Raw genomic sequence first — 24,015 nt, 5'->3', positions numbered from 1 at the left:
GAGGGGAAAAATGAAAAGCTAATACCAAGGGCTCAAGTAAAATCAAAATATTTTGTAAATTACGATGGCAACAAATGTACACATGTGCTTGATACAATGGATGGATGATGATGAGTTGTATGAGCCCCCAATAAAATGATTAAAGAAATTTTTTAAATAAATATTTTTTTTTAAATGGCTAGAACTACGAAAGCCAAATGAATGGCTGCACCTGCACTGTCTGTTTACTGCCTTACAGAAAGGATTTTCTTTCCTCTATTTGTCCACTCCACCATTTGTCTGTCAGTTTTCTATACTGCGGCAGCTTGTGTGTTGCAGTGCTGTGGAAGCTATGTCACTGGTCTTTCAAAGACCAGCAGGGTCACCCAAAGTGAACAGGTTTTACCAGAGCTTCCAGACTAAGAGACTATGAATTACAGGCTGTCTACTTCAGGGAGATTCGCTACTGAAAACCCTACGGATGACATAGAAAGTTGCCAGTTATTAAAAACCTATTGAACAGAAGCAGAACATTGTCAGAGATAGTGCCAGAAGATAAGCCCCTCAGATCTGAAAGCATCGAAAAGTGACTGAGGAAGCGCTTCCTTCTCAAAGTAGACTCGGATACGTCAACCTTCTCTGGCTGATGGGGCACGACTCATAGTGAGAAGAAAAGGCTACCAACATCTATGAATAACCAGAACGTGGATGGATGAAGCATGACTCTAGTCAAATGGGAAGCTGTCAAAAATGAAATGGAACAAATAAAGATAGATATCCTGGGCCTTCACGACCAGAAATGGACTGGTATTCACCATTTTGAATCAGAAAACCAGATGGTTTACTATGCTGTGAATGACAACATCAAGGAAAATGGTATCGCATTCCTTTTCAAGGAGGATATTTCAAGATCTATCTTAAAGTACAATGTTATCTGTGATAGGATTATACTTATCCTCATACAAGGAAATTGAGTCAATACAACTATTTATGCACCAACCACCAAAGCTAGTGATGAAGAAATTGAAGAATTCTACCCAAGTTTTCTGTCTGAAATTGATCAAACATGCAATCAAGATTCATTGATAGTTATTGGTGATTGAAATGCAAAAGTTGGAAACACTGAGGAAGAAACAGTATTTGGAAAATATGAACTTGGTATAGAAATGAAGCTGGAGATCGCATGATAGAATTTTGCAGGACTAATGACTTATTCACCACAAATACCATTTTCAACAACACAAAAGGTCACAGAAATCAAATTGACTACTTCTGCAGGAAGAGGTGCTAGAAAAGCTCAATATCAGCAGGTAAAACCAGGCCAGGGGTCATCTGTGGAATAGACCATCGATTGCTCATATGTAAGTTCAGGTTGAAGTTGAAGCAAATGAAAATAAGTCCACAGGAGCCCACTTGAAGGTTGGACAGCTCAAGAACAGATTAGATGCACTGAATACTAATGACAGAAGACCCGATGAGCTGTGGGAAGACATCAAGACTATCCTACACTAAAAAAGTAAAGGGTCATTAAAAAGACAGCAAATAAAGAAAAGATCGGCGTGGATGTCAGAAGAGGCTGAAACTTGCTCTTATTTGCAGGGAGAAACAGAAGAAATGATGAAGTCAAATTGCTAAGCAGAAATGTTCAAAGGGCAGCTCGAGGTGATGAAGTCTAATATTAGAATATAATGTGCAAAGACCTAGAGTTAGAAAACCATAGAGAAAGAACATAGTCAGCGTATCTTAAACTGAAAGAACTAAAGAAAAAACCCAGCACTTAAGTTCCAAGACTGACATACCCTATGGGCAAAATATTGAAAGATACAGGAAGGATCAAAAGAAGATGGAAAGAATACTGTCACTGTACCAAAAAGAACTAGTTGACATTTAGTCATTTCAAGAGGTAGAATATGAGCAAAAACCGATGGTACTGAAGGAAGAAGTTCAAGGTCTACTGAAAGCATCAGCCAAAAACAAGGCTCCAGGAATTGATGGAATAGCAATTGAAATGTTCAATAAGCTGATGAAGCCCTCACTCACTCATCTATGCCAGGAAATTTGGAAGACAACTACTTGGTCAACTGACTGGAAGAGAATCATATCTGTACCTATTCCAAAGAAAGGTGACTTAATGAAATGCTCAAATTATAGAACAATAGCATTAATATCACATTCAAGTAAAATTGTGCAGAAGATCGCCAACAATGGTTGCAGCAGCGCATTGATAGGGACCAGGAGTTCTAGATTCCATCTGGGCCTGCTTCACTCGCTCTGGGCTACTAACTGTTGCTGACTCACCCTGTTGCCTGCTGCCTGTGGGCAAATTCTGCCTGTGTTGCCTAAGGGAAGACTCTGCTGTCTGCTTCTTTGACCTTGGACCCAGCAGCCCATGTGAGTTGAAGAACTTCCAGTATATTAACTGTTCCACGAAAGTGAGTTGAACTTATCTGTATAATTTTACTTGAATGTGATATTAATGATATTGTTCTATAATTTGAGAATTTCATTAAGTCACCTTATCTGTGCAGAAGATCACCAACAATGGTTGCAGCAGCACATTGACAGGGACCAGGAGCTTTATTAGCTGATATATTCCTTCTCATTGTGTAAATCTATCTATATATCTATCTAATCATAAGTGCCCTGGTTTTGTTTCTCTAGAGAACCCTGCCTAACACATATGGATAGCTTGGAGATGAATGAAATTCCAGAACACTTCATTGTGCTCATGAAGACCTTGTACATGGATCAAGAGGTAGTTATACAAACAGAACTGTATGGGAATACTGCATGGTTTAAAATCAAGAAAGGTATGTGTCGGGGTTGTATCTTTTCACCATATTTATTCAGTCTGTATGTTGAGAAAATCATCAGAGAAGCTGGATTATATGGAGAATAATTGGGCATCAGGATTGGAGGAGGGCTTAATGTGATGTGCAAATGACACAACCTTGGCTTGCTAAAAAGGAGGACTTGAAGCACTTGCTGATGAAAATCAAGGATTGCAGCCTTCAATATGGATTATAACTCAGTGTAATAAAGACCAAAATCCTCATAACTGGACCAATAAGTAACATCATGATAAAGAGAGAGAAGATTGAAGTTGTCAAGGATTTCATCTTGCTTGGATTCACCATCAATGCTCATGGAAACAGGAGTCAAGAAATCAAACGATACAGGGCATTCGGTAGCTCTGCTACATAAGACCTCTTTAAAAGTGTTGAAAAGGAAGGTTGTTACTTTGAGGACTAAGGTATGCCTGACCTAAACCAAGGCATTTTCAATTGCCCCATATGCATTTGAAAGTTGGACATGTAATAAGGAAAGCTGATTAAAAATGGATGCATTTTAACTATGGTTGTCAGTGAAGAATCTTGAAAGTACCATGGACTGCCAAGAGAACAAAGAGATCGATCTTGGAAGAGCACAACCAGAATATTCTTTAGAGGCAAGACCATCTCATGTACTTTGGACACGTTTTCAGGAGAGACCAGTCTTTGAAGAAGGGCATCGTGCTCGGAAAGGAAGGCTCTCAAGGAGATGGATTGACCCAGGACTACCACAAGCACTCAGATACCAGAACAATTCTGAGGCTGGCCCAGGACAGGGCAGTATTTCCTTCTGCTGTGCAGGAAGTCACTCTGAGTTGGAACCGACTCCCCAGCACTTGTCTGGCATTTACCCTCTGAGTTTGCAGTAGAAATAGTTCCCAATATGTTAGAGAAGCTTAGGGCTTCTTTCACTAACATAAACCGACCCAAAGAGATACAATAGGCATCTTTAATCATGAAACCAAAACTCTGAAAGAGAAAACAAAGAACGAAAGAAATGCAGGCAGAAGGAAAAGGGTGCTGGTGCACGTAGGAAGCTGATGTTTAAATACTCTGCTCGATGGAGGGAATCTGATGAAACTCATCAGACGATGGAGGGGTCACCTCCTGATAACAGGTAAGGGAAGAAATAGAAGAGCGAATTAAGGACAAGTATTTTGGTTGCATAGGCTGAGGGCCCCTTAGTCACTCTGGATAATGAGATGATTATTTTAAAAAGAAAGGGGGTGAAAAGGACACACTACCAGACTGTACGAATAGACATGAGGAGGCTTCACTATGCTTTAAGAACAGCAAATCTTGTCCATTTGTTCCAGTTCTGTCAACTTGAAAAGACTATATTTGTCTAAAACCCAAGCTTTTCCCTTCCTGGAGAAGTTTTCCAGTTTGGTGGTGAAGTTCTTGATGCCTGGCAATGGTTCTCCCAAGAAAAGATTTTTAATCATATACGTTCCGAGCTGGAAAACATATTGTGAGGCCGAACGCTGTTGCAGTAGCCTTCTTCAGGTGTTAATGAGCAAGGATGTCATCGTGGACGGTGGGAAACTGAGAACCGAGAAGGGAGTGCATTCGGACAAATTCTCCACGCTCAGATTTTATGGAGTCTGGGAGGCCGAGACTCTTGTGGGAAGAGGCCTTCACGTTGGTGGGCTGGAGATGAATCCTAGTCACATTCTCCCAACTAGTGTCCCCCCTGAGGTCCCTGTAATGATACCAATTTTAAGGTGCTGCTAGCAAGCACATGGTTGCTTGAAGGTTAACTGCATGAAGGCAATTTGCCTGCAGGTTGTCTGCCATCAAGAACAATCAGAACATCCCACCCTAAGCATGGCCCGCTCCTTCTGATGCCGGTCATAGGGTGTTCCTTTGGAGAAGAGCTCAGGGACACTTACGGTCAAGCCAGCTCAGAGAGGACCCAGCTTAAACCCTCATCTTTACTCTAGAACCCGCCCATCTTGTTACCAATGTACCTTCCTGGTACGTGTAGGTCCCTAGCACATCCCCTTTCTGCTGCATGTAGGTCTCTAGCATGTCCCCCCTTCCTGTTGCTTGTATGTCCCCAGCATGTCCCTGCCTGTTAACGTGTATACCTTTAACACATCCCCTTCCTATGACATGTGTGTATGATGTGACTTGCCTGCCCGAGATGATATAAACCTGTGAGAGAATACATTGACCACCCCGACCCCCCCCTCACTGGTTCCAGTCTCCAGGAAGACGTGAGCCCTTGCACGTCTTGTCTGATATTTCTTTACTTTGCATTTCCATTACACAACCGCCCCCTGGGGCCCATTCAGTTGTGGAGGCTGGTCCCCACAGAGGACCAAGCCCTTGTCCTTTCAGTGGCCTCATAAGCTTGTAACGGTGGGAAATGAATCAAAGTGATGATGTGTTTGAATTGTTTTAGTGAAGACTACTGAATATACCATGGGCTGCTGGGAGAATGAACGAATCTATGTTAGAAAATGTTCAACCAGGACATTCCTTAGAAGCGAGTAGGGTGGACACGTTGTCAGAAGGGACCAGTCCCTGGAGAAGAACATCAGGTTTGGTCACACAGAGGGTCAGAAGAAAGAGATCGGCCCTGGACAAGATGACTGATATTGCAGCTGCAATAATGGACCCAAACATAGCAGCAATCGGGGATGACACGGGAGCGGGCAATCACAGGAGACAGAGCCAACTGAACAGCACCTGACAACAACCAAGGTGCTTATGAAAAACACATACTGCTTTGAAAGACAATAAGAGTCCCCAAACCAGTCTGCATCTGTGGTCCCCTGTGTTTCAATAACAAATAAAATTCAAGAGGAGGGTCCCACAGGAGGGACGCAGAACAAAGCACCATTGTGATGCACGGTCCCAACGTGTCCTCATCCAGAGCCCGTACAGAGAGTGTGGACCCAACTCAGTCAGACAGCCTTGGGCTACCGAGTAACCCTTTGAGTAGCGAATCCTTTGTGGGATGACTGTTTCAGGGCAGAGTATTATTTTTGTTAAGACACATTCCTCCCCTCTCAAATGTACAAGTAAGATGAATGGATTTTGAAGTTTTTTCCCTGAGACAAGAGAAACAAAATTCCTCCCAGTTCACCTTACCAAGTGCTCACATTTGAAACTCCTCCACAAACAGATGCCACGTTTTAAATTCCATCTTAAGTAACCATGGACGTATGCCAGTGCATGGCATCTCGGAGTTAAGATTTATTCCTGATGGCTCCCGGGAATGATTTTTATTTTTTAGTGCTAAAACTCCCCTTCAAAATTGAATCTCCAGTATTTGTCTTGCCTCAATTTCCCTTCCTTCCGATTATAAAAATAATGCATGCACCCTGTAAAATCTTGGTAAAGTCAAAACAAAACAAACAGAATCAAAATGTCCCTTATAACCTCACAGAGAGGAAGCCATTAGTAATAGGTTGACATATTTTCTTTTAGTCTTCTTTAAGTTCATTTTTTTTCAGAGCCAGGATCATTATACTGTATATATAATTTTGTTTCCGGCTTTCAAAAATTTAACAATACACATTTCCCCTGCACCAACACGCTTCCTCAACATCCCATTGAAGGCAACTCACTCATGCGGATAAACTACGATTCACCCTAATGGTCCATATCACTGGACATCTAGACTTACCCATTTTTCCTTATCATTAATTATAACTACACTAATCATTTTTGCGCATGCATCTTGAGCCCTATCGCTGGTGACTTTTTTAGGATAGAGTCCCAGAAATGAAATTCTTAGGCGCAGCTGTAAAAGTGCTCGCTACATTTTTGTATTTTAGACACAACTAGACAAACTGCTTTCCAGAAAGCCCACGAGTGACCCCAGCCTGGGAGTATGTCCCTCCTACCACACAGCATTTTGAGTTACCACCTTTCAAAATGCTGATGAATTCTGTACTTGAAAATTGAAACTGAAAAAAATTTCCAATCTGTAGGCTGATCCATTGAAGTCCGTGGGTTTTCAAGTGTTTCTCTCACTATCAAAATATCTCCTTTTCTCTTTCAAAACAAGATATTCATTCCCCCACCCACAGACAAAAACGCAATCAAAGCCGCAACCATGAAAAGCATGCGGGCATGTGTTGGCTGTTTTCCTCGAGCAACTCAGGTGTGTAGTGAGGAAGCCAAGAACAGTCAGATGGCCGTACCAGTCTGCGACCGGGCAGGGATTGGTCCTGCCTCATCCACAACGGGAAGCGAGCAAACTAAAGTCAGAATTGAACCCACTGCCAAACTTTGTCGAAAATATAAAATCTGAGTTACCATACAGAAGTCAACACCGATCTGGAGAAATAAATGCGAATGTTCAAGAAGATAGCCAGGCTAGATTTCAAACTGGCAATATCCAATGAGCATTGGACGGCTAACCGCAAGGCCAAGCAGTTCAAACCTATCCATCCGCCGAGGAAGAAAGGTGAGGCCTCCTGCTCCCATCAAGAGAAACAGCCTTGAACACCATCGATCGGGGTGCTGTGAGTTGGCATCAACTTGAAAGTGAATTGAGTTTGGGTTTCAGTCTCTGACCGACCCCTCCCTCCCGTATCCACCAGGTATGCAGCAATGGAGGTTCGGTGGTAGAATACTCCAGGTAGATTCCTGGCCAGTGCGGAAGCCTGGTGATCTACTTCTCAAAATCTGCCAGGGAAACGCTATGGACCACAGCAGTTGGATCCACCGTGGAGCATGGGCATGGTGCAGGGCCAGGCACATGCATGGCATTTACATGGTCGGGGGCTAACAGGAGGACAGCTAACAACATCCACGAATATCTTTTCTACTTAATGGTAGGTGCAGGAAAGAGCAAATCGTCCAAACTTGGTCTTCTATAAGCCAGGGTCTGAATGTATTCTTCTGTAAAATGAGAAAATATTAGCGATATGGAAAGCTTTTCTGTTATGCTAGAAGAGTTTTGGAGCATCATCCCCGTGTCTCCTTTGCAGGAATTCTACCCAGTGATTTGGGGCCTCGTCATCAGCATCTGCCCTGTGCAGCCAGGTCGAACCCCTAGCAACAACCTGCCCGACACTGCTTGCCTCTTTCTTAATGGAATCCAAGTACCCAGCATCCTGCATGACATTTTCCCGCCCAAAAATGTTCAATGTGAAACCAACTAAGCATTTAGGCCTAAGCTATTAGCTTATAAGAAATATAATAAGTTAACTGGCATTACAGGGAGGTCATCCAATGAATCTAGTGTCTCCTAAGTAACTGTCTGCCCTTTTCACAAAGTTAATCTCACGAAAATAAAATTAAAAAGAGAGGTGAGGGGGGTGCTCATGAATCAAAGAGACAAAACAAAGTACAACCATGATCCTCAAGTGACTAAAAAATAAAATAAAAATGGGCACAAGCTGTGGATGGTTTGGGATGAAACCGTCTATAAAGACAGCTGGGAAAATCTACATGGACTGAATTAAATCTATATGGACTGAATTATTAGGTAGTGTTGGAGAATTCTTGGTAACGCTCCTAGGTTTGATCATAAAACTACGGTAATGTAGAAAAATGCTCTTATTTGTAGTATTTAGAAGCATTTGAAGTATTTAGAAAGGAACCATGGTAATATAGTGGATTACGCCTTGGAATGCTAAACACAAGGCACCAGCTGCCCTGAGGGGGAAAGACGAGGCTTCCTGCTGTACAAATGTGTCGTGGAAACCCAAAGGGCAGTTTTGCCCCGTTTGTTTTTTAACTTCAAAATAAGATATGTGCAGTGTGCATAGGAATTTGTTCATAGTTGGGTTGTTTTTTTTTAACTATAGCCCGGCCCTCCAACGGGTCTGAGGGACAGTGAACTGGCCCTCTGTTTAAAAAGTTTGAGGACCCCTGCTTTACAGTCTTGAAGCCCCTATGGAGCAGGTCTACTCTCTCCTCTAGGTCCTTGCCAACAGCAGCACGTTGGCTCTGGTTTTGCCACAATGATTTATCCTAGTCCAATCTGTTAAATGAGCCCATGGGTGTTGATGGGAAAGGAGTCAGTAACCAACCCTCATGCAAGGTTTCCATTTCCATCCCCAACTTCTACCACAGGCAGGGAACCCTGACTATAAACTTAACATGGAAAGAAAGGGAAATAGAGGAGCTGTTTCAGCTTCAGGAAAGCAGTTTTCCACATGGCACATCCCTGCAGTATGGCCACCAGCTCCCAAGTCTTCAAATAATATAACAACTTTCAGCAGTGGCCAGACCACTTCTATGACATTGTTCGTATAATGAAGACAAAATTTAATGAAAATGGAAAACCAATTTTAAAAAGCCATAACTGGACCAACCAAAAGGTACTGAGTCAATACTGAGTACCAATATTGACCAACCAGTCAATATTGAGACTGGTTTTTGGACCACTTTCTGTTTAAAATCCCCGACTAAACTCCAATACCAAAAACTCAAACTCCGTGCTATCAAGCTGATGCTGACTCACACCAACCCTAAAAGACAGGGTAGAACTAGCCCTGTGAGTGTCTGAGACTGTAGCCATTCATGGGACTAAAAAGCCCAGTCTTTCTTCCAAGGAGTGGCTGGTGGTTTTGAACCGCTGTCCTTGCAGTAAGCAGCCTAACTCGTAACCACTATGTCACCAGGGTTCTTGAAACTCCAATACTTCCCCAAATTATCAAATATTATAATTAGATCTTAAACCATTTCAAAATGTAATTTTCCAGGGACTGCGGTTATTTCCATTAATCCAGGGGACTATTAGATTTTAAATGTCAGTCTTTTATTTTTAACGCATGATGCTAACATTTTATTACTTCAAAAACACTTTACAAGGAAATATATAAGTATGGCTTCCAATAGGAATGTTATACTTGGACTTGGTAGCCAAGCTTACAGATCTGAGTTTTGCAGGGAAAAACAGGCTTTCAAATTAAACAACGTATAAACGAGTCTTCGGGATTAAAGTCAAGGCTTCTGAAGACTCAAACACAACGTGACTTGTCTGTACCTGTACCTGTCAACTGATGCACTTCCTGCACACACTACACTCCGTCTGCAAATCCATCTCCTCGTTTTCTTTCACTTGACCTAGTTGGGCTCCGAGACCTCAAGAAGGAGCGGGAGTCCCGCCTTGTGATTTCTCTCCCGAGACAGTGATCGCTCTCTTCTCCGGTAGAGAAAGGGACCTGCTCCGGCTGTGAGAGAAGCCTCTCCTCCTAGGAGATCTGTGGCGAGGAGGAGGACTCCTTCTCCAATCATCATCACGAGAACGACGACCCCGAGAGGGAGGTGGGCCGCGATTCCGGCTTCTTTTTTCACCATTTGACAGCTCTATACTCTTACTCGGCAGCCACACCGTGTTCTCCCACCCAGCTCTCGAACAGCATCGGCTGCATCCCTAGGATCTTCAAATTCAATAAAAGCAAAGCCCAGAGGGCTTCTAGCAACCCACACACTTCGGAGTGGGCCATAATATCCAAAATCCCGTTCCAATTCGGTTTTGTTGCCATTGTTTCCAAGGTTACCTACATAAACCTTACAGTCCAATGGACAGGAATCATGATGCATTTCGAAATCTGGTCTTGCAGATGCAGAGGCTTAAAACTACAATCGCGAAAGCGGCGTGTTCTCCTCCACCAGCGGCTACCACGCACACCCGCATCTCTGGGGTGCTGGAAACGGCCTAAACGTCAGTCTTATGAACCATCTATTCTTTTGCTGCTGCGGTTTCATATCTTTGATACCTATGGTTATGTCTTTGTCTTTTAATGTTTCATTGTACTTGAGGTGGCAGTTTACACAGAAAGTCAAGTTCTCCTAGAACAATCTTGATACCAGTTGTCCTGCGCCATTGGTTACAGCTTGTTCAATGGGGCAGAAATCTCATTATTTTGATTCTGCTGGTTCCATTGAATTAGCTTCCTTTCCTCTTCTTGCTGTCCCACCTAGGACTGGTGTCAAATGGCTAATTGTTTAAGGGGACATATTACTCATGGGTGATGCTGTTTATTCTATAAGCCAATCTTGTATTTAGCTGAAAGGTGACCCGTGGAAATAGCATCAATTCCACATTCAAAGGTTGTCTTAGGATGATAGTTTCAAGGCTCTATGTTTTTCATCCGTTCTATCCAGGACCTTCTACTGTGACTAGCCCTGTGAGTGTCTGAGACTGCAGCCATTCATGGGAGTAAAAAGCCCAGTCTTTCTTCCAAGGAGTGGCTGGTGGTCAGAACAGCAGCAGTAGCCGAGGACCATCTAGTTTTTCGGATCTCATACTAGGAAAGGCTTTGGTACGTGTAGCTTAGTTGATTAGTTCCTTGTTTGCACCTTTCATTTTCTCCATTCTCTCTTGCTCTGCATGAGTAGAGACCAACACTTGTATTTTAGATGACCCCAGGTGCTACTCACCAAATTAGATGTCAGCATTATCTGTGTGCACTCACTAGGTCATGCCAATTATCTAAGGTGTCCTGAGACTATGGTCCCCAGCCTTTTATTCTAGTAGACCAATCCTATAAATTGTTTGGCTATGTCTATGAAGTCTATAAGAGTGCCCCTCATGTGGTTTGTTATATATGTAGATATACATGCATCACATCCAAACATGTATATATGAGTATGCCTACAGATGCATCTATACATTCATGGATCACTACTTTCATATGCCTTATTATACATACATACATACATACCAACATTGTTGGGAGAGAGCAATCTCTGAAGGAAGACATCATGTTTGGCAGAGGGGTGGTGAAAAAGAGGAAGACCCTTCACAAGATGGATTGACACAGCAGCTGCATCAATGGGCTCAGTGTGGTAGTTACATAATCTGGTGTCAGTTTGAGAGGATTACGAGTGAAGGGGTGGAATCTGGCCTGTCAATCACGGTATAACCAATGAGGCCTCTGTGTGGGCATGGCCTCCTCCTTGGAGGCAGGAGATATTTCTCTCTGCTCACTAGCTGAGAGATGTTCTACTGACAAGACACATGGCACTACTCCCTGGGAGCTGAAGAAGCCACATGGACCTACCCTGATGCAACCAGACCTTTGGAGCCAGAGAGGCCACATAGAGACCCCTGCCAGTGCTGAGATGCTTGCAATGCCACTGGATCCACAAGACTTCCGACTCACCAGCCTGTGATCCTCCTGCATTCAGCATCATTTGCATGTGTTTCATGAGTCGGAAGAGGACTTTATAGATTGGTATTGGCTATATGGGCTAATATTGGATTTATGGACTTGATTTGGACTGGGTTGGGACGTTTTCTCAACATTCCATTGTTCTGGTATATAAACCTCTTTCTTATATACATATGAGTGTCTATACTTTTGTTTCTCTAGTCTACCCAGACTAACACACTCAGGCATTGGGACAATGTGAGGATGGAACAGGCCTATGCAGTGTTTCGTTCAGTTGTGCATAGGGTTGCTAGTGATCGGAGCTGACTCAATGGCACCTAACAACAATTTATCTACCTACATGACCACATACATGTTTTCTGGTTGTTGTTAGCTGTTGCTGCAAAATTGTATATTACACTTACCCAAACTGCCACTTCCTCTCATGTCTACCTCATTGTAGTTTGACATGTATCCGTCTAATGGCTAATAATCATGAGCTTCTTTACATGCATTTGTTGGTCACCTGAATGCACTCTTTGATGACGTGTCTGTTCGTGTCCTTGGCCCATTTTTAAAATTGGATTATCTTTTGTTTGTGGAGTTGTTGAAAATCTCTGTATATCTTAGAGATTAGACCAGAGACTTCTTTACCCAAGATTTTTTCCCCCAGCCTGTAGGTTATTTTTCATAGCTTTTGATGACCATGAGTCTTGGGTATTGAGGAGACCCCAATAATGCCTCTTCTGCTTGTAGATATTTGGTTTTATTTGCTAAGTATGTAGACCAAAAGATTCGGCCCCCTAGTGTTGATCCTATGTTATCTTCTGAGAACCTTCTGGTTAATTATGGCTTTAACAGTTTAGGTTTTAACCATATTTAGTTCATTCTACAGCTGGTATTCTGTATGGATCTGATTCACTTTTCCACATAGAGCTAAGAGGTTTGCCAGAGTCATTGGTTATAGAGATTATTTATTCCCCATGGAGTGAACCTTGATCCTTTGTCAGCAGACAACTATCTGTAGATGAATGGCTTTACTTCTGGGATCTCAATCCTGTTCTGTTGGTTTATCTGTCTGTCTTTGTACCCATAGCAGACTGTTTTAAGACTGGGCACAGTGAGACCTCCTAAATTGTTGTTCTTCTTCTTCAATATTGCTTTAGCTATTCAGGACCTCCTTCCTTTCCATATAAAGTTGGAGATGAAAAGTCAATTTATGCTGAACAAGCTATGCCTGCGTCAGATAAGGTTGTTAGGTTAAAAAATAATAACAACGAAAAATATTGCTACTGACCAGAAGAAGAAAGAAGAGTTAGGAATTTTGTCCACACGAGAGCCCAGCATTGGAAATCAATTTTTTTTATTATTATTATAGAGACATGAGAAAGACTTTTGTAGACAAAAGTTGTTTGTATCTGCTTAGTGCCTGCCTCTCCTTCTGGAAACAGCTCGTTGCCTCTATGTTCCTATGATTACTGTAGGTATCATTGTGGTGGTTCAGCATAGACCCCACTTCCTGCCTATTGCTGATTGGCCTAGGACTATGCACCTGATCTGAGATGGACCAATCAGAGTTCACCCCTAGTAATTTTGGCTGTGAGAGAAGAGAAGGCTGTCTCTTCCGACGGCTGCATTAGCAGGGTCTGGAATGGAGGAAGTCGGTCTGCTGAGCAAACACAACAAGCAGCAGACAGGAGTTGTCACAGGTCCTGGCATGGATTCCAGGGGGACTCTCGAGGCCCTGATACACTCCATGAAATACCCTTCCCCATCCCCCTGCAGGGGGGCAAATTTCTCAGCTTAAGCTAGTTTGAGGTGTATTCCTATTCCCTGGATCTAAGATTTCCTAATGAACTCTAAGAACCAAAGCAAAAAATACCTTTTAGCTTGTGTAATTCCAGAACGGAACATGGGAATCTTGGAAGGGGGATAACCGCATAAATTAGACAACAACACCTATAAATTCCTCCTCAAAGGTGCAGAATTTGTGCAGCTGGAAACCCAAGCTGCCTTCTCCCTACAGACCTCATGTGCGGCCAGAAAAAGAACCTGCTTCTGACTCCAGAACAGAGCTTCAGTGTGCCTGATGTACCCTGGGTGTCAGCAGACTGAGCTGACACAGGCTCTTCCTCGCAGCTGCCAGCATGTGCCCGCCCTGCTCCTCCACCTCCCAAAGGGAAAAGAGACAGGAAGGGCCAGAAAGAGGAGCTGATCCCAAGGGCTCAAATAGAAAGTAAACGTCTAGGAAATGATAATGGCAACATATGTACAAATATGCGTGATACAACTGATTTATGGATTGTTATAAGAGCTGCAAGAGCCCCCAATAAAATGATCTTCTAATTGAAAAACAAAAAACAATGCAAAATGGAAGGCGGGGGAGGAGCACCTCACATCAAAAAAGCATCTCTTAATTATACATATTTTACTAAATTCCAAAGACAAGGGGAGCCCTCGTTATAAAGAGCTAATCTTTTCTGCACACATAACCACAAAGGAGGCAGCGTCCAGGCCATTTACACACACCGTCACTAAGTCACATGCTTTGAGAATATGGCATGATCACCAAATTTTACAAAGGAGGAGCCCAACGATCCGGCACATGCCTTGTGTGAAGGCTCTGAGCTGACATTCTGGCCCCCCAAACATGCGTCTTTTCACTATTTAGGCTTTTGTGCTAAGTGTCTAAGGGCTACTCTAGCAAACTCGGTATGGGCTGCCCGGGGAGAGCAAGCAGAACCACGGCATGGGCAGCAGTGAGATGGTGTGGGTGAGAGCCAAGCCCTGCATGGCAGGGGCCACCTACCCTGTGCACCCAGACCTGATCCACCCCCAGAAGCTGGTCCCCAAACCACTGATGCACCTGGATACTCTCAGATCCCGAAGCTTTGGAAACTTCAACGCTCCTCTCACTGTGGAACTTCCAGTATGGAAGATGTTTATTGTCTAATCATCACATGCTTCTTGCTTTCTCTCATTATAATCTCATTACAAAGGAATATATTCTCACTGTAAGACACTCAAAATGTTACATAAAAAGTAAACCTTCAGACACTTCCCAAAATATACATCCTGAAACCTGTGTAAGGAGGAAACCTGTCACAGAAGGAAAACGCACATTTTCCCATGCACATTTTTCAATGAGTACAGAAAGGTGCGAAGACAGGGCCCCATCCGAGGAGGAGATCCCGTGGAACCTGGGGAAGTGAGGTGGCCCCTGGCGATGCAGCTCTCCCAGCTTCACTGTGTCACTAACACTCGCCCACCTGAGCTGATCACCGTCAGTGGTGCAGTGCAGACCCCTCTACCCCTCCAGACTTCTGCTATATACCTATTAATATACGAAGGAGGCCTGGTGATGTGGGTGGTCAGGCATTGGACAGCTAGCCTCAAGGTCAGCAGTTCAAACTCAGGTGCTCCAATGAAGAAAGACAGGGCTGTGTGCCCTAGTGAAGATGTACAAGTCTCAGAAATCCTAAAGAACAGTTCTCGTCTGTCCTATATGGTCGCTATGGGTTGGAACCGACGCATTGGTCATGGGTTACTCATATACAAACACACACACAAAACCAAACTCATTGTCGTTGAGTTGATTCCAGCTCATAGCAACTCCATAGGGCAGGGCAGGGCAGAGCTGCCCTGTGGGTTTCCCAGACTGTAACACTTTGCGGGAGTCAAATGCCTCCTCCTTCTCTCGCGGATCGGCTGGTGGTTTTTAACTACAGGCCGTAGAGTGATCAGTATAACCACTGGTATCCAAGGGGCCTTCAAAAGGTTGATGGAGAGATACCATTTTGCCATGGTGTTTCTGAAGCTCCCTGGCATCATCTCCCTACAGATAGGGGCCCTCAGTTACTTAATTATTGTCCGTTGTCTTCTCTTCAGTTACGGGGTTAAATGCATACACGGCATTTTCTTTCCTAGGCTCTGGCATATCTGTCCCCACTGCGATAACCACAGAGGAGGAGGCGGCAGCCCCGGTTGAGAGCAAAGGCTCTGAAGCCAGATGGACCAGGGTCGAATGCCAGAGCCACCACTGAACTGCAATGTGACCTTGGGGACGGACATGGGGATGAGTGCATACACTTTCTGCTCCTCTGTTGACCCCCCTGGAAACTAGGAATAAGTGTTGCTGTGGTCTAGCCTGCCCCTGACCGGTGGCAGGCCTATGCACAGCAGATGGACTCGTGTTCCGTGGGGTTTCCGTTGGCTGATTTTCAGAAATTGGTCACCAGCCTTTTCTGCTAACCTGTCTTTGTCTGAAAGCAGTGTAGCATCATAGCAACACACCAGCCTCCACTGATAGGCTGTCCTGGACGTGCATCAGGAGGATTGGCAGGAAGCCATCCTGGGTCTCCTGAGTGAAAGGCGAGAATGCTACCCCTGAACTACCACTGCCCTCACTGGGAACAACAACATGATCTACTCAACAGGGCTGCTGAGGACGTGAGGATCAGCAATGCACTGAGCGCAATAGCTAGGAGCCCTGGTAGTGTAATGGTTATGTGTTGGGATGCAATCCGCATGGTTGGCAGTTTGAAACCACTAGCACCTCTGGGGGAGAAAGAATGGGCTTGCTACTCCTATAAACAATTACAGTCTCGGAAACTTGGGGCGTCACTATGAGTTAAAGAAGCACAATAGCCCGCTGCAAGAGCTACACACAAGAAATCCATTTGGATCACTATGGTCTTATTCCTTTTATCATTTAAAAGCCAAATTGAAAATGATTTCACATTGAACAGAAGATGGGGGAAATATTTGCAATATACATCTCAGACTCAAGACTCTGAAACTGTTAAAACAAACAAAAAGCCTTCAAAACTCAAACTCACTGCTATTGAGTCAATTCCGACCATGGCAACCCTATAGGACAGGGTGGAACTGCCCCTGTCTGTTTCTGAGACTGGAACTCCTTACAGGAGTAGAAGCCTCATCTTTCTTTCATTCTTTCTTTTTTTGCCTTAGTGAATGAGTTTTATTGAAATGTTTGCCTTGTGTCAAACTTTTTTTTCTTATTTTATAAAATTTTTATTTTTATAAAGTCATTTTATTGGGGGCTCATACAACTAACTCATCACAATCCATACGTCCATCCATTGTGTCAAGCACATTTATACATATGTTGCCATCATCATTTTAAAAACATTTTCTTTCTACTTGAGCTGAAAGCCTCATCTTTCTCTTGAGGAGCAGCTTTTGGTTTTGAACTTCAGGCCTTGTAGTTAGCAGCCCAATGCATAGCCACTACGCCACTAGGGCTCCATCTTCCTAATAGACAACAGACTTCTAATAAAGCAATTACCGCATGTTTCAAAGTGTAACAGAACTGTGGAAGGAGTTGGAGAGACCATTCATATAGCCAATAAAGTCAAAGTCTACATTATAACTAATAATTATCAATTATTTTAAAGTATGAATAGCATATGAATATAAACCTCTATGGCCCCTAGGATGTCTGTTCCCTGGTGTCATGTCCTGCCCTTGAATGAAGGCAGAACCTATGAGACATTGGAATATCTCCACCACCATCACTCTTAGGTTACTAATCAGCAAACAGTTAATCAAGTAGATGGTATCTGGTGAGACTGAACAGGCACTGGGCTCTTCCTGAAATCAGAAGGATTTAAAGGTTAAGAGAGATTTAGTAGGAGGGAAATTCTCTGGTGTAGGCTTTGGAAATAGAGAGGACAAGGGTCTGAGAGTGGCCCTTAGATGAGGAGAGGGGCCCCCGGCGACCATCAGCAAGAAAACGGGGCCTTGCAAACACATGTGCTGCCTTCCACCAGCAACCTGGATAAGATGGGGGCTCAGGGGGGACCCTCAGCCTGTGGGTACGTGGACTGCGGTCTTGTTAGGCCCTGAGTGGAAGTGTTTCTGTGGCTAAAGAAAACTAACAAACCTTGTTTCTTTACCTGTAAAGTGAGACTGAGGCTCAAGCAATATCTACACCTGTTGGGATCGTCCAGGGAAGTAAAAATATTTTTAAAGAGCGCTTAACACAGCAAGTGTCTCATATAGCCATAATTGAGTGCTAGGGGGGAGTTGACTGGGGTTACAATGCCGTTACCACCGCTGCGTTCCTAATTGCAGTTACAAATGGAGGCAAGTTATTTTTACAGAAAATAGAGAGGATCAAAACTTTTCCAATTAAATCTGGGGAGTAGTAGGAAATGGGTCAACCTCTCTTTCTCCCTCCAACCCTCCCCATCTCAGATAACTAAAGGAGCAACAGCAGATGTTTTGACAAGGGAGGAAACTCCGAGCTCAGCACGGCCCAATCGAGTTGGGAACAGATGTGCAAGGAGCCCCGGAGAGAGAAGCCACCTACGAGCAAGGCGCCCTGGGCTCTGCCTCCCTCGCCCTTCTCAACCCTCCCGTCCTGTTCCGGTTTTATTTGCAACATTCCTACCACGAGGCTCCAGCCGAAGCCTTCCTCTCAGCCTCCTTCCACAATCGTGTCTTCAGCACCCACGGGTCTGGCGAGAGACTGGCAAAGACCAGTCTTTGCCTAACACCACTGGGCCTCCGGCTCCTTAAAGCACAGGAATGAGGTGGGTTGAGGGTCAGGCACAAAAAGAGCCTACAGTGAATGCTGATGGGAAAGGGCTGAGCCACTGGGAGGTGGCAGGACGTGGGAGCCGGATATCTCCAACCCTGCCCAGACCCCTCTCCAGTGTACAGCTCCAGAGAAGGGGAGGAAGGGGTGGGAAGAGTCCCTCAAAACACAAATGTGCCTTGGGGAGGAACATAGGTCTTCCCTGGAGGTTTGCAGAGGGTATAGAGAGGGCTTACAATACAATTCATTCATTCAGTAACACTTTCAAATCCTTTTGAAGCCTCTCCCCCAAATGTCCATGGCTCCCTCTCCCCCCCAGGGCCACGGGTAGCTCAGCCACCAGGCCTTGTCCTCACACATTCCCACTCTGGCCTCTTCTCCTCCTGCCTTCTGAAGTCCTTGAAGTCACCCCACTGCACCCACAAAATTAATCCGTGGTGACCTCACGTGTGTCGGCAGAAACATGCCCCAGAGGGTTTCAATGGCTGATTTTTCAGATGTAGATGCCCAGGCTTTTTTTCTAGGGTACACCTAGAAGGACCCGAACCTCTAACCTTTCCATGAAATGCTGAGCTCATTAACAGTTTGCGGGAAGAAAAAAAAAAGCCAGTGTGAACACCTACAGACACCCCGTCTCACAGCAATCCTGTAAGGACAGGTGGAGTTGACCCTGTGGGTTTCCAAGACTTAACTCTTCATGGGAGTAGAAAGTCTCCTATCCTTTTCTATGGAGCAGCTGGTGGTTTTGAACTGTGGACCTTGTGGTTGGCAGCCCAATGGGTAACCACGATGCCACCGGGATTCTTAGGGTCGCTGTGAATCAGAATCAACTCGCTGGCAGTGAGGGAGGGACAGCCCTGCACTCACCAAAAATGTCCAGCACCCGAGTGAACTAAAATAGGGTGCTTTTTCTTTCCACATTCAAGGAAAGGGCAAGGTCGTAAAATGCTGATGGAACGACAAATGTTTACAATACAATGGTCTTTTTTGTCAAGGGGGTGGGGGTGGCGCTCGAAAAAGTTCCCGGAAAAAAATGGAATTAAAAAATACAGGCTTTTAAAATTCTTATTAATTGGGAGGTAACACATATATCACTCCATAGTTCAAGCCCATCGAGTTTCCACACATTTTTTTTCTTCCGGGACTCCTTGACACCGTCCGCCTTATACCCCTTTGGACGCCCCTCGTATATAGGCATGAACACTTTCTAGCACACGAGACACAAAGACCCCTCTTTCCAAATAAGGGAAACGAAGACCTTCACAAAGCACATGGCTGTCTCGAGACATGCAGCCAGAGCTCAGGCTTAACAGGCCCGTGGGTCACATTCCATCCAAGAAAACTAATCAGACAGCGAATGCCCGAAACATCTTCATGCTGGCTCTCTGAGTCCTTCTGGTCCCTTGATTTCAATGACCGAAATGGTGGCTACAAGGCCCCCCAGGCTGGGAGCAATGGGGTGTCCACTTAGCTGGATTCTCTTCCTCCCCCACCATGTCCCTGAAGACTACACTACAAGGTGGAGAGAGGGGGGTATGGCCAGAGGGGAACATGGCAATTTGCCTCGCCTTACCCGGTCTCCTTCTGGTACATCCTGGTGTATGTTTGCCTAACTGTGCACCAGATCAGCATGGCAGCCATGTTGATGCCACAGGAGGGTTCTGACAGGAACTGGTCATGCCCCGCATGTGCCCCTCTGGTGGATCTGGGCAAATGTTGGCTTTAAACACACTTTCACATGGGGTCATTTCCCTGTTTCTATCTCTGCATGTCTGCATTCCTCTTTATAAGCAAGGTCCTGCACTATCAGGACCCACCTGATTCCACAATGACCTCATGTTAACCTTCACAAGCCCGATTGCATTGGCAAATGGTTAAAGACCACAGCTCACTAGTGCTTACAAGGGGTGGGGAAAAGGAGAGTCATTGCTCAGGGGCCCTGAGCTTCTCCTAATGGTGGTAGCTGCACAGCACGATGAACAGAATCCGAGTCACTAACACATGCAGGTGGAAATGATTGAATTGGCAAATGGAACAGAGCCTAAGAATTCATTCTGTCATTTGAGGGACACAATGCAATCCATAGGATGACACTGATAAAACTCAGGACCTCTAGGAAGCCCGCTGGTGCAGTGGTTATGCATTGGGCTGCGATCTGCATGGTTGGCTGTTCGAAATCACCACCCACTCCAAGGTAGAAAGACTGGAGTTTCTAATCCTGAAGTGTAAATGGTTATAGTCTTGGAAACCCACAGGGGTCGCTATGAGTCAGCACTGACTCAGTGGCAGTAAGTTTGGAGGGGTTTTGTTTTGTTTTGAGAATACATCAAAGCAAAAACAGCAGACCACGAAAACACCACACCTGACCTAACCGCCTAAAGATCCGATTCACTGGAACCATGTTCAATCTTGGGAAAACCCCGTGAAGCTGGTCGACAGTCTGACATCTGCTTGTATCTCACTCCGGCACCGACTTGGTGGTAATTTGCAAGGGGCAGCTTTTCATTTTGTTTTGTTTTTTCCCTGTGGTGACTTGCTAGCTTTAAATGCTACCCTGGTGAGAAACTGGGCATGGAGGATGCTCACAGAGGGCCACTTACCCAAGTTTATATCTAGCAGGTTTCCTCTGCATTGCAAACGCTACAAACCAGAGTTGGGCGAAAAAATTCTCAAAGTCGTTTTTAAAGAGGAAACAGCTGAAAGTCATCAGGGCCACAGGAACTGTGACCAGCCATCCCAGTTTGCTCAGAACGGAGGGGTGCCCCAAGCTGTGAAACTTTCAATGTTAAAATGAGGGTCCACCTACAGCAAGCTGGGGTGGGTGATCGTCCTCAATGTACTCTGACTTTTGGCTACACATGTCTCCTTGTGTCCAGGGAAACCACAGTGCCACCGTCACTAAACATTGCCACGGTGGCTTTCAGTCAGATACTCGGGAGAATGACTGAGTTTAAGATATTAAAATATAAACCGGATCAATAAGAATGGTGTTAGAAGACTTGAAACCCAATCTAAAGGCAGCATGCAGATTGGGGGTCATATGGACGTGAACGATAGGCATTCATCCATCCATCCATCTATTCAACAAATATGAAGCATTTCTGAGCCAAGTCCTGTGCTTGACCCAAAGACGTGGCAACAACCAAGACAGTGACCAGGTCCCAGATCACTGATGCCTGAGCTTTCCCATCTTAAAACTCATTAAGTGCAATAATGAAAACTACAAAGGAACCTCTCCACCTGACAGCGCTGGCAGAGCATCACGGCTTCCCCGGGAGGAGTAGGTGCCCAGGTGCAGTGTGCTAGGAGTATGGTGCTGGAAAAGGAACTGTGGTCTAGGTCAGAGGAACAACACATGCAACATCCTGGAGATAAAATGGAGCCCAGAGCATTCCCAACAAATTCCAGAGTCATATTCCCAAGGTTGGTGCTAGAATCCATTTCAGGACAAGGTAGGCCCTTCCATATTGTTTCCATCACTAGTCTGCCAAGACAGATCACTTGGCCCAGAAGGGTGGACCTGTCTGATCCTACATCTCTGAAAGTCTACTGCTTTGTGATTGGAAGAATTTTATGAATCCCTTTAAAATCTATTAAAAGCTTGTAGACTTATCCTAGAAAATAGAACTCCTTGAAAAAGTAAAAATGTGCATATGAACAGATGGTGTATTCCTGATTTTTTTCTTTCATTGGACATCAGTTCCCTCCAGGTTCAAAAGCAAACAAACACAGACCAGCCACATGCTAGCCTCATTTACCCCAACACTTCTGCTTCTTCACATGGTGTTTCCCGTCGTCCATGGCTTGCAGGTCAGGCAAGCTTCCCCAAACGACCAAACCCAATCCTGTAGGTCAATTCTGGCTCATGTGGATGTCCTGTGCTATACAGGAAAACAACTCCAAGGGGTCTTCTTGTTTGAAATGTTTTCAGAAGGTTTGTCTTACCTGGAGCCACTGGAGGGGTTCGAACAGCTAACCTTTTAGGTTAATAGTTGATTGCAAACCGTTTGCACCACCTAAGCACCTCAGGCAACAAAGCAAGGGCTTGCTGGGCTGCTTTGATCACGAGCTAACGCACAGCTGCTGATGCCAGCCGGAGTCCCCCCACGTGGCAAAGCTCGGGCATTTTCCTGGTGGAGGCGTAGGCAGGTGCTGCCAATGTCGCGGGAAGCAGCATCTCTGGACGCCAGCGCACGCACCCGAGCAGACATCTACCCATAGGGGTTCCCAGGGCAAATACTCACCGCTCTGAAATTCCAGGCTCTAGGGGCAGGGAACATGGGAAAGTTGTTCTGCCGCTGCCGTTTTGGTCTAGAAGAGGAGAAAAGAGCACATAACCATTATTGATTGGCTAGAAGACCATCGAAACCCCCAGCTCCGCAGGCAAAAAGGACGGGCATACCTGGAGGGGTGGGTGGCCCAGGCCAGCAAGGCAGCTGCTGTTGTCCACAGCTTTGCAAGCATCAACAGCCAAACCGACTCCAAACTTCCCCCCAGCCCCCCAGGAGGGCAGCCCCGAAGTGTGGGTCTCTCTCTCCCCCCCACCTGGGAGCTCGGGTTTTTAACACAGCCATTGCCTAGCAAGTCAAGACAGGTTTCCTCACCTAGGAATCTCTCTGTCAATCTTGGTAGCAGGGATGGGGGCAGCTGGCAGGGGGGGGAAGGTCAGGAGGCGGGGGCACAGCAGGGAAGGAGAGAGAAATGAGAGGGGTCTTGATGGCCACAGGGAGTGCCTCATTTCGGAGTGGCCTTACATCCCATAAGATGAACCCAACTAGGGGGTCCAATTCTAGAAGGTTTTGCAGTTCTGTCAGACCTGGACACCACTCTGGCTTGACTCTCGTACATAAAAGCTGAGTAAACAAAAGCCAAGCTCTCAGTAGCAATGGCAGCTGCTAACAGGTATTGAGTACTTAGCATCAAACGAAATTCAGTCAATTCCGAATCACAGTGGCCTGATATACAAACTGTCCCACCATGTTTCCAAGGCTGTCCACTTTTATAGCAGCTGACTGCCACTTCTTTCTTCCAGGGAGCAGCTGGTCGGTTCGAACCACTGGATTTTAGCAGTCAAGCACTTTACCTACCGTGCCACCAAGGTTCCTGATGGCACAGCACCGGTTAATAATCTATATTGTTCATGTCACTGAACTTCACTCTGTGAGCTGAGGTGCATTCCTGTACCCATTTAACAGATTTTTTAAAAACAAAACTGAGGCCCAAAGGTTAAATAGTGTGGCTTTTAGCACACAGGTGAAAACAGTATTCTAATTTAAGTGGTCGGATGGCAAACCCCATGCTATTTTGTTAACTGTGTGAACCTAGGTCAGTAGCTTCCTTTCTCTGAGCCTTGGGTTTTCTATCAGCAAAATAAGGAAATTAACACCCATTATACCGGGTCCTTGAAGCCTGGGTGGCATAGTGGTTATGCATTGGGCTACTAACCACAAGGTCTGCAGTTTGAAACCGACAGCTGCTCCTTGGGAAAAGAGATGAGGCTTTCTACTCCTGTAAAAAATCACAGTCTCAGAAACCCACGGGGGCAGTGCGACCCTGTCCTTTAGGGTCGCGATGA

At 45.0% G+C, this 24,015-nt stretch overlaps 1 protein-coding gene and 1 pseudogene across 1 annotated transcript in view; both read right to left on the bottom strand.

The window, feature by feature from the left end:
- The window catches only part of ARHGEF3 (Rho guanine nucleotide exchange factor 3), a 327,596-nt gene that overhangs the window by 223,012 nt on the left and 80,569 nt on the right, over positions 1-24,015 (bottom strand). The window contains exon 2 of the mRNA XM_045290027.1: positions 22,685-22,751. Coding sequence (XP_045145962.1) covers positions 22,685-22,751 — 67 coding nt within the window. The remainder of the gene's footprint in view (positions 1-22,684; positions 22,752-24,015) is intronic.
- Positions 9,800-10,341, bottom strand: LOC101647203 (annotated as a pseudogene).

The sequence above is a fragment of the Echinops telfairi genome, unplaced genomic scaffold (assembly GCF_000313985.2).
Source record: "Echinops telfairi isolate 266 unplaced genomic scaffold, ASM31398v2 ScPeMD7_31;HRSCAF=116, whole genome shotgun sequence".
Classification (NCBI taxonomy): Eukaryota; Metazoa; Chordata; class Mammalia; order Afrosoricida; family Tenrecidae; genus Echinops; species Echinops telfairi.
This window is presented reverse-complemented; position numbering and strand designations above follow the sequence as displayed.